General features: G+C 45.1%; 2 protein-coding genes across 2 annotated transcripts; one reads left to right on the plus strand and one right to left on the minus strand.

Moving 5' to 3' along the window:
* Positions 1-317: 317 nt before the first annotated feature.
* On the plus strand, positions 318-1,466 carry LOC145943438 (uncharacterized). Its single transcript, XM_083050943.1, has one exon. It carries the CDS (start codon positions 318-320, stop codon positions 1,464-1,466), a length of 1,149 nt encoding a protein of 382 aa, XP_082907069.1.
* A 2,944-nt stretch (positions 1,467-4,410) lies between these two features.
* Positions 4,411-5,424, minus strand: LOC145943439 (uncharacterized). The gene is made up of 2 exons (XM_083050945.1): positions 5,340-5,424; positions 4,411-5,216 (listed from the first exon to the last, which is right to left on the minus strand). Exons 1-2 carry the CDS (start codon positions 5,422-5,424, stop codon positions 4,411-4,413), a joined length of 891 nt encoding a protein of 296 aa, XP_082907071.1.
* Positions 5,425-10,532: the final 5,108 nt, after the last annotated feature.

Below are 10,532 nucleotides of genomic sequence, written 5' to 3' on the forward strand. Positions count from 1 at the left end.
TCAATTCCCACTCGGTTTTGTCATTAATCGAACAAAAATACGAGTCAATAATAAAAAAAATCACTGGAATTTTTTCAAATAGGGTTTTATCCCTAAAAATTGACGCAGCTACGCGTCATGACCGACAGCTGTTTTGCGTCAACACGTAAATAGTTGGGTCTAAGTCTAAAAAAATTGAAGTCTTCACCCTAGGAGTGATTACTATGGACCGGAGGTTGACTGCGGAAAATCTACGTTGTGAGATTGAGAAAATTCTTAATAGGTTTGACATTAGTGTTAACCAGATATTTACTATCACGTCCGATAATGGCCGAAATATGATTAAGGCTACTGAAATTCTCCGGGACGGTGAAAATGAAAACTCTGAAGAAGAGGAAGATTTTCTGGGAGATGCTATTATTAAGTTGAAGTTGGGTACAGTGCAGTCTGTGCGCTGTGCTGCCCATACCTTGCAACTGGCAGTTCATAGTTTTCTCAACGACTCAGGGACCGATTATATAGTGAGAAAAGTGCGAGACTACATGAAAAATCTGAGGACTCCTACCCATCGCTTTGGCATCGCAGCATTAAATTTGAAGAGGCCTGTCATAGACATCCCGATTCGCTGGAACACCACTAGTGACATGCTAGCTTCATTCTTAGCGTTACGCCCATACTGGGCTGAACATTTCGAGATCGACGAAAGATTTGTAACACAGGTGGCTCTCATTGTAAAGATCTTGGAATCACCAAAAACGGCCACGTTGCAATTACAGCAACAGCAAATGTCTCTCGGAGATTTTGTTAAAATATGGTGGGAGCTTCGGTTGACAGTTGAAGAGATAAAAAGCGAACTTGCGAAACGACTCCTGACTTTTATAAATGAGAGGAAAAAATCTCTTCTGGATAACCCCGTTGTTCTGGCGGCGATATATTTAGATCCGAGAATTAGGAGGCTGTTCTCAAAGGAAAAGTTGGAGGGAATAAAAAAATTTTTAAAAACGTTAGCTTCTCAAATAATAAGTGTCAGGAGTTCTGCAGACGGCTCTGCTGCGACACGAACAGAAGAACATTTTCCGACATCTTCACAGCCAGAAGCTTCGTCGTCTGTGGTAAGGATGGATGAAGAATCGAACGACTCCCTGTTGAACAGGTTCTTGGATCGCATCAGGCCTTCAGAATCAGACGATTCGGACGAAGACCGCAATCCAGGAACCGCTCTTGGTGCGGCGATCATAGAAATCGAACAATACGAAAATAAGCGAATCGATTTGACGGCAGATATATTTCTTCATTGGTCAAATCTGAAATATAAATGGCCGTATCTTTCTGAAATAGCATTAACCATACACGCCGTACCTGCAACCCAGGTAACGGTCGAAAGAGCCTTTTCTGCTATCAAGTTCATATTGAATGATCTTCGGTACAGACTATCTCCTACTTATTTAGAGCAGATTACTATTCTGAAATTAAATTCTTCTTCCTAAGCTTATTTATTTAGTTAATTAGGTAATTACTTTTTCAAAGTTTGTTTTTTAGCAATCATACAGGTAGTTTATTTTTGTATGCAGAAGAAAACTTGATTAATTTAAACTTATAAATTCTGAACCATTACTTGTCTACATAACACCTTCATTATTAGGTGCCTACCTATTTTGAGGAAAAAGGTTTGTCTCAAAAAATGTTTTTCTTTCCAATACTGACCTTTTACGGATACCCATGGGGCCGGCCTCCATGGGTTATGTGGGATTCATCCTCCAGCTGCAGCTCCACGCCCCAAGTGGTTGACCGAGGTGTCCTCGATCCCCCACAAGGGACAACAAGCCACAGCTGGCCCTACACACTAGACTTCCGCCCGTCCGACCGAGGACGCTTCCCTTTAGACTGGATCGGAGCCCGGGTTCCGCCTAAGCATTTCACCGTGACCCCGATCGTCTTGCGCTCGCGCGCTCGCCTTCTGGTAGTCTCCTCAGCCAGAAATCCCTATCCCCCCTCCCCTCTACCCCATCCCCACCCTACCCCCTCCCCCAAACTCCTACCCCACCCAACCACCCTACCATATACCCTTCCCCCCATCCCTATGTCCCCGTCCCCAAGCCCCTCCAAGACCCCCCACCCCCCAAACCCCTACCCCATCCCATCCACCCTACCTTTCTCCCCCTTGGACCCCCCTTCCCCACCCTATTCCCCCCCGGCCTACCCTCCCAAACTCCTACCCCACCCATCCACCCTCCTTATCCCCTATTTCCCGTCCTACCCCCCCATATCTAACCCTGCTCATTCTGGATTGAGACCATGTGCTGATGATGCCCATGGTCTCGAGCCCCAATGAGCTCTCGCCTTCCTCTTCCTACCCCTTCGTCTCAGAGCAGCGCCTAGTGTCATGTACTACCCGAGATTGATGGGGTAGCATCCTCATTAGGCCTCCTTTGCCTCTCTCTTTCCGCCTCTTCTTTGGCGCGCATAACTGATTCAGCGAATCTTATTACCGCCTTCCACGATTCTTCCTTTCCTATCATTTTCCTCACAATTGTTGCAAATTGTAGATCTCCTCCTATTTGGTTAACTAGATCTTGCCTTTCATTCGTCCAGGCTATACATCTTTGAACCGTATGTTCGGCCGTGTCAACCTCCTCTTCGCAATGGGCACATATTGGTGTGTCTGCCTTACCGATTCTGTACAAATAGCTGTTAAAGCAGCCATGTCCCGTCACAATTTGCGTCAGATGGAACGTCAGGTGTCCTTTCTTCCTCTCAAGCCATTTAGCGAAGACAGGCATTATGGCATCTCTTGTCCTCGTTCCTGGGTTGTTTGGGTTACTGAGGTGCAATTCCCACTGTCTTTTCATGAGAAGGTCCTCGCTCTCCTTTATTTCTTTTTCTTCCTCGACGCTCCAGTCCTCACAATTTCGGAGATCTCGGATTCGCAAAAATATTCTCTTCCTTGCCGCTGCCATCAGATACAGCGGTACAATTCTGGAGAGTAGAGTGGCGGGATCGTATGATGTCGTTCTGTATGCCGCTATTACTCGTATCGCTAATGTCCTCCTAAAAGGCAACTGAGTCTTTTTGCTCGCTGTTAGGGCATCGCTCCATATCGGTGCGCCATATGTTAATATTGACGTAATGACGTTAGCGAATAGCTTTCTTTTGGCCTCCGATGGTCCTCTGAGATTGGGCATGATTCTGCCTAGGGATCGGAGTACCTTGTTCGGCTTTTTCTCTATATATACAAAATGGTCCTTACAGTTTAGACGACTATCTAGTATCACTCCTAAGTATTTGAGTGATTCGCCAACTTTGATAACCTCTCTTTCAACCATTACATCGGGTATCTTCTTCGGCTTGTCCTTATAGAAGATTGCAGCTTCGGTCTTATTCGCTGCCACCACCAAGCCGGAGTTCGTTAATCTTTCTAACCACCCTAGCCACCTGGATGTTTGCTTTAGTGGTCGCCGTTTCGATGTCTTGTGCCGTTGCTATCACCATTGTATCATCGGCGTAGCATGACAAGTAGCAACCCGGTTCTAGTCTCGCATTAAGTACATCATCGTACCCGATGTTCCACAAGACCGGCCCCAGCACGGATCCTTGCGGGACTCCGGCTGTGACCGACCTCTGTTTCGTCTCGCCTTCCTGTGTCTTGTATTCTATACATCGATCGTTCAGGTAGTCATCAATTATCCTGCATAAGTACTCAGGAAATCTCTTTCTTCTCATGGCGTTTCTTATAATCGGCCATGGTAGCGAATTGAACGCGTTTTCTATATCAAGTGCGACCGCTATGGCCACACCTCCATCCTGTATGCGCTCTTCAATGATCTCTTTCACTCTCATTAGTGCGTCACAGGTTGATCTCTTCTCTCTAAATCCGTATTGCACGTGAGATAGTTCTGCGTCCTGTTCGTCCTTCATCCAGCTTGTTATGCGCCTCACAAGCACCCGTTCAAAAATTTTGCCTACTTCATTGAGTAGGCAAATGGGTCTTGCTTTAAGTGGGCCGGATTCACTTGCTTGAGCTTTAGGTATCAGTACTAAGCGCGCCGTCTTCCAGTTCCTCGGGAATTTGCCGTCACGTAGGCACATATTAAAATATTGTGTCAATCTGAAGATCATTTGTTCTGGTATGGCCTTCCAAACTATCGCCTTGACTCCATCGAGTCCTGGGGCTACGCTGCTGCCGCCGCATTCCTTGATGGACTCCTTGACCTCTCTTAGTCCCACCTGGTCCTCTTCGTTCCACTCAAAATCTTCCCACTCTTCTTCTGGGTCGTGTGTTTGACCCATCGGGAACAGTTTGTCTAGGAGATCATTAAGTTCTCTTTCTTGGAGCATTTCGGTAAGTCCCGGTGTGGATCTCCTCAACTTACCCAGCACCACCTTATACGGCAGGCCCCATGGGTCGGATTCCACTATTTCGACGAGTTCTTGTCACGCTTCAGATTTGGCTTTATTTATCTCTTTGCGTAGGGCACTTCTTGATGCCTTGTATACTTTTTCTCGGCTCGCCGTTTCTTCAGGCTGGTTCCATTTTTTACTTCTAGTCCAGACCCTTCTACTCTTGTTACACTCGGATCGTAAGTGTGCAATGTGTTCGTTCCACCAATATGCTTTTTTCTTGGGCTGAGCCTTTTTGCATTTGGGTGTCGAGGCGTCACATGCTTCCCGCATTACTCTCTCGATCCATTTATATCCTCCGTCGGTACTGCCTCCTCTTCTGACATGCCAACAGAGCATGCTTAGCGAAGTTTGCAGCATTTCGATGTCCATTTTCGCAAAGTTCCACTTTCTATCGTGCTTACTTTTGCACTTTAGTGGTGGCTCCTTGCCGATCTCAAATACCACGTATCGATGATCCGAGAGGTTTTCGATATCAGTTTCCACTTTCCAATTGTAAATGCTCTCTATTAGATCCACCGTAGTCCACGTAAGATCTACTACCGAGGTGCCTTGTTGCCTTACACACGTAGGTACGTTGCCGATGTTCGCAAGTCTTAAGTCTAGTTCAGCCACCCATTCTTCTATCAATTCTCCCCTCCTATTGGTGTACGGGGAGCCCCACTGGATAGATTTCCCATTGAAATCTCCAACTATGAGGTTTTTACCTATTTGCTGAACCGTTTCTCCTATTTCGTCCAAGGCTTCTAGGTACTCTCCGTGATCAATATTTGGAGATATGTAACACGATATAAAGTTTATATCATTACATTTGACTGCGACAAAGTTTTCGCCTTTACCTATCAATGTACAGACCTTTTTTAGGTGTTCTGGTCTCCAATGTATCGCTGCTCTCCGGTTGTTGCTGGCAAATCACAGCTGTGAGTCCGGTATGTGCCTGGGCTCTGATATTAGGCAGATACCTATTCCGACTTCCGCTATATGTTGAGACATCATATCCTGGGCTTCCCAGCTATGATTTACATTGCATTGCAATGTCTTAAACATTTTGAGCGACAAATGGAGCCACTACTCTCCGATCCGGCTCTTGTTGAGTTTCCTTTTGTGTGTTGTCTCTCCTTATATCTTGATCTATACTGCATCTGTTGGATCCAACTCTATGATTAGAGTTTAATCGTTCTAGATTTAGGCTCCTCTTCAAATTCTGTTTCTTTCACTTTACTACTTTCATTCCTCGGAGGCACTATTTGTATGTTTTCCTTGACACGTGGTAGCTGCCTAGCTTTTTCTTTCTTAGGATCTCCAGATCCTACAGTTTTCGCGATTTCACTGTACATATTCTTCTTAGCTTTTCTTTCCTCTGCTTTCGCTTGTACCATTTCCCTCTTCTTTCTCACAAGCGTTGCTATTTGTATATCTATTTCTCTCCTCTGAGATATGTCATCTGCTACCGAGTCGTGCTCCGGTAGAGGTATTGAAACTCCTCTTATGGGTGGTCTCATCACCGGAGTTAGTGATCTATCTCGTTCTTTACTTGGTTCCTTAGCTATCCTTTGAGCCCTCGCTTGTGGGGAAGGAGATGGTGTACTTCCTCTCTTTATGATCTCTTTCTGTTTCTTTACTGTCTCTAGTTCTTCTTGCAGTTTCTTCACTTTTTTATTTACCGGCTCAATCTCCTTCTTATATTTGTTTTCTTCCTTCTTTTGATCCTGTAGCTCCTTGGTGATACTGGAGTAGCGGGCTCTCCAGAAACCTGGATCTCCTACAGCTTCTGCTTTGCTCACCAGGGTCCTCAGTGCGTTTCTTACGCCGATAATGTGGTTCTTCATTTTACCACTTAGGGCACCTTGCAGTCTACCTGATTTGACTAAGTCTATCGTACTAAGTCTATTTCTTCTATCCATTCCATGGCTACTGTGCCAATACCAGCCGCCGTCATATTGTGGAACTCCGTTGTACCGTATTTCTCAGGAGTACCTCTGAGAATGTCCATAAGTTCCGGTGTATCTAATTGTCTCGCTCTATTCTTTCTCTTGGCTGGTCTTCCCGGACCTCGCTTGGACTTGACAGTTCCTTTGTCATCCCTATCGGAGCACTGTGAACTCTCCACGTCACCGGAGTTGCCTTCTTCCTTCACTGTCTTTTCAGACAGAATCTTTGAGTCTACCTGATCTTCGGTAGCTTCGCCTTCAGTATCCGATTGGATCCTGGCCCTCGTTCCCCGTCTTGTATTATAGCTGGGGCGGTGGATTTCCTGGTCTTCCGATCCCGAGTCCGACTCTTTCTTTCTCTTGTTTGAGACTTCAGGCATCGTCTCCATCGCCTCTGCTCCAGTATCTGGTGGTAGCTGTACCGGAATATCGCCTTCCCTCATCTCCATAATGGCAATGATGCCACCCACATCTACTATATTCTTCGCAGTAGCTACTTCCGGTGAGGAGCCCGCGGTGCACTCCCCACTTGGCCCATCGTTCGATAACGACAAAGTTCCACCTGAGACAATAATGGAATCTTCGCCGATCACTGGGGCTCCGAGTACCCCTGTGATGGTAAGGTTATCTTCTGTCTTGTTGTGCTCCATCATGTTTTTTGGTTTGGTTTTTTTGATTGGTGTCCTTCCAAAGGTGGTGAGCCGAAGCCCTTTTGGCCCCACCGAGCCCATACATGCACACATCCACATTCACACACACACACACACACACACACACACACACACACACACACACACACACACACACACACACGGAGCGAACTCCAAATGCATGGAGGGAGGACAGCGCCACAGGCGCCGTGCAATGTCCATCCCCTAACGGTGCCATGCCACCGGGCGTGTGTAGTCGCCTTGTTCAAGGTCGCCATCCTCTACCACATACGAGCCGAAGCTCTGTGGGGTAGTGGGCCCCGTTCTCCCAACGTGGGAGGGCTCCCCGAGACTGGGGAGACTCCCCAGAACTCGAGGAGCTGATGTACCCGATGTAATTCGGGTACGGGATGCTGTTAGCACCCCTTGCAAGACTATCCTCTTGCAAAGGGTGAGCCCTCTCGCCACGGCAAGGTCACATCCCACGAGAGGGTTCCAATACTGACCAATAGTGACCTAATGGAATTTTATTTTTATGAGTTACCTACGTCAATTACAGAGAGCAAGTTTTTTTTCGTTATAAACATATATTTTTATTTAAGTAATAAAGTTCTGATTTAATCTATGTATTATTTTATGTTCATTATGTTTTGTAGAGTTATGAAGTTACATTGTTCTTGATAGATTTTTCAAATAAAGATTTTTTTAAACATCATTTTTTCAGGATTTCTGTTATGTTTTCTCAAATCAATGGTACAATCAACGTTTTCAATACTATAAGATTTGACTGGGATTAATTTGGAAACAATCTTCAGGGTGTCCCATTTTAAAAGTTCCACCCTCATAACTTTTCAGGATGAACATTTGAAGGAAAACGACTCGAATAAAAGTTGTAGAGAACAAAGAGGGCTATCTAATAGTGACCTTGGATTTGACATTAAAGGTCATTTTCAAGATCATTTGAAGGTCAACTTTCGTTTTTTAAATGGGAACACTTATTTATGATCCCGGATTCTGAAAGAGTGGAAAATTTTACATTAGAGTTGTAAGGGGTCAAATTGACCCTAGGGTCATCTAAAGGTCAAATATCTCTCCCGTACTTCCCAGGTTGATATCTTGTCATGATAGCGATATATCGAAAGAATGACCTCCATAAAAATTGTCGAGGTCATCGGAGGCCACCACCTGGTGACCTTGAATTGTACCTTGACCCTCATTTTCAAAGTGTGAGAAAAATAAGACAAAGGTAATAACTCAAAATCCGGTTCAAAAAGTTACTAACTCAGAATCCCAGAATCCTCAGAAGTTTTCTTAAATTTTAATAATTTCTGGAAATTTTGAAAATTATTTGAAATTTATTGTTACGTCCAGACTCAAGGAAGGAAGAGTCGAAAGGAAGGACGTAACTAAATTTATCTCGAACGACGGCAGACAATCCGTCTGTTCGACCCGAACGAACGTCTGGGCCCAAATAGGTCAACGACCGCAAGGGTCGCTCTTACTCTATTTAAAGGGCAGTTCGCTCGGTGGTCCCTTTTCGGCAAGAGAATTTAATCTCTTTTGCGCAGGATGGGACCTTGTGCGATCTTGGTTTGCGGGAATGAGTGGGAACGGGTTATAAATTAAAGAGTATTAGGCTTCATATTAAAACAATTAATTTATTTTACTCTTAAAGAACGAGAAAAAAAGAATTAAATTCATAAGAATCATATTATACTTATTGTACATTATTATACATTGTTATTCTTATTATTATTTGTTCTAATTTTGTGTACTTCTCTTAGTCGAGGAAAGAAAAAAATGATTTGATGCTCGTGTGTATGAGTGAGTGATTGTGTATAAATCGCGGGTGATACATAGATACGGAGGTCGTCAATCGAGACAACGAGGGAAAGTGTTATTGTTTAAATTTTAGGGTCCCGATTGGTGGTTACAATAATTTAAACGCTAATAGATATATAATTTTGTGTCCATGTTTGTGCGTGTGAGAGAGAATGCTAGGTTGTGAGAGAGAATGCTAGGTTATGAGAGTTCGGTAATTATGGCGGTGGAGGGGGGATAGGTTCATAGGAGAAGGTGTGCAGGGACGGCTAAAGGATATCTGCGTCCGGGAACATACCAGGGGATGATGTTATTCCTATCAGTGGTCTCTAGAAATTCGCGTAAGGCCTCGTGGTCTACGGGGCCTGGACCAATTGTGAAAGCTCCCTCAGGGACTTCTCGTATCCCTGGGAGCTGGTTTATCAACCAAGCTCTAAATTGCTCGCATGAGAGCTTGGCAGGCGATTCTGATTCCTCGGAATCGTCGTCGCCGATATCTATTACTTCAAACCCTTCCGGATGTTCCCTATTTACAGAGGACGTTGGGGATGAGGGAGGAGAATCCTCGAGGATGATTGTTGAGGGAGCCGGAGACGGAGATCTAGGTGGATCAGGGCGTTTGGGAGAAGCAGGGGGAAGAAAGGGAAAAGGGCTCCGCGGAGAATCGGCGTCCTCAGAGGAAACAGAGGAGTGAGGGGAAGGGGACCGCTGAGGTATAGCGGGTTCGGGAAAAAGAGGAGAAGGAGTTCGCGGAGAATCGAAAAGTTCTGCAGAAGCAGAGGTAGCGGGAGACGGCGTCAGCGGGGTTTCTATACGTTCGGGTGAGGAAATAGGAGAGACCGTAGGGTGATATGTGTTAGTTGTCTCTGTGTGAATCCGTGTGTTAATTTTTCCTAGGGAGCCGAAGGTTTCGCCCGCAGCCAGACTCCGTGCCAACGCTTTCCTTAACCGCCTATTACGCCGGTTTCGCGCCAATTTAGCAGCGGTTCGCGAGGGTCGTCTCCTTGGATTTTCCACTACGAGAGCGAACAATAAAATAACCGGACAAGAAGAGTTTTTACTGAAAAAATAACTCTGGGAGTTCTTGTAAGAGAAAGGAAAGGGGATATATATATTTATTTTTATATAATTTTGATATTTTAGTTATTTAATAATTTAGTTAGTTATTTTATTACTTATTTGTTCGTTCGTTCGTTCGTTCGTTCGTTCGAGAGAGAGAGAGAGAGAGAGAGAGAGAATGGAAGAAATCACGGATTGCTCCGCTATCACGGGAAATCCGGAGTGATTTCAGAAGACAAGGGGGATGATAGAAATCACGGATTGCTCCGCTATCGCGGGAAATCCAGAGTGATTTCGAGAGAGAGAGAGAGAGAGAGAGAGAGAGAAGATGGAAGAAATCACGGATTGCTCCGCTATCGCGGGAAATCCGGAGTGATTTCAAAAGATAAGGGGATGATAGAAATCACGGATTGCTCCGCTATCGCGGGAAATCCAGAGTGATTTCAAGAGAGAGAGAAGATGGAAGAAATTACGGATTGCTCCGCTATCGCGGGAAATCCGGAGTGATTTCAAAAGATAAGGGGATGATAGAAATCACGGATTGCTCCGCTATCGCGGGAAATCCGAAGTGATTTCAAGAGAGAGAGAGAGAATGGAGGAAATCACGGATTGCTCCGCTATCGCGGAAAATCCGAAGTGATTTCAAGAGAGAGAGAGAGAGAGAGAGAAGTACTCTGCGTTGATACCACTGCTT

This window comes from Prenolepis imparis, unplaced genomic scaffold, assembly GCF_030444845.1.
Source record: "Prenolepis imparis isolate NDT839.2.m4 unplaced genomic scaffold, iyPreImpa1.0 SCAF_12, whole genome shotgun sequence".
In the NCBI taxonomy this organism is placed as follows: Eukaryota; Metazoa; Arthropoda; class Insecta; order Hymenoptera; family Formicidae; genus Prenolepis; species Prenolepis imparis.

Coding starts and splice junctions, on each gene's coding strand:
- LOC145943438 (XM_083050943.1), top strand. CDS start 318: ATGATTAAGGCTACTGAAATTCTCCGGGACGGTGAAAATGAAAACTCT.
- LOC145943439 (XM_083050945.1), bottom strand. CDS start 5,424: ATGTTTAAGACATTGCAATGCAATGTAAATCATAGCTGGGAAGCCCAG. Junction 5,217..5,339: donor TATAGCGGAAGTCGGAATAG/GTATCTGCCTAA, acceptor GTACATTGATAG/GTAAAGGCGAAAACTTTGTC.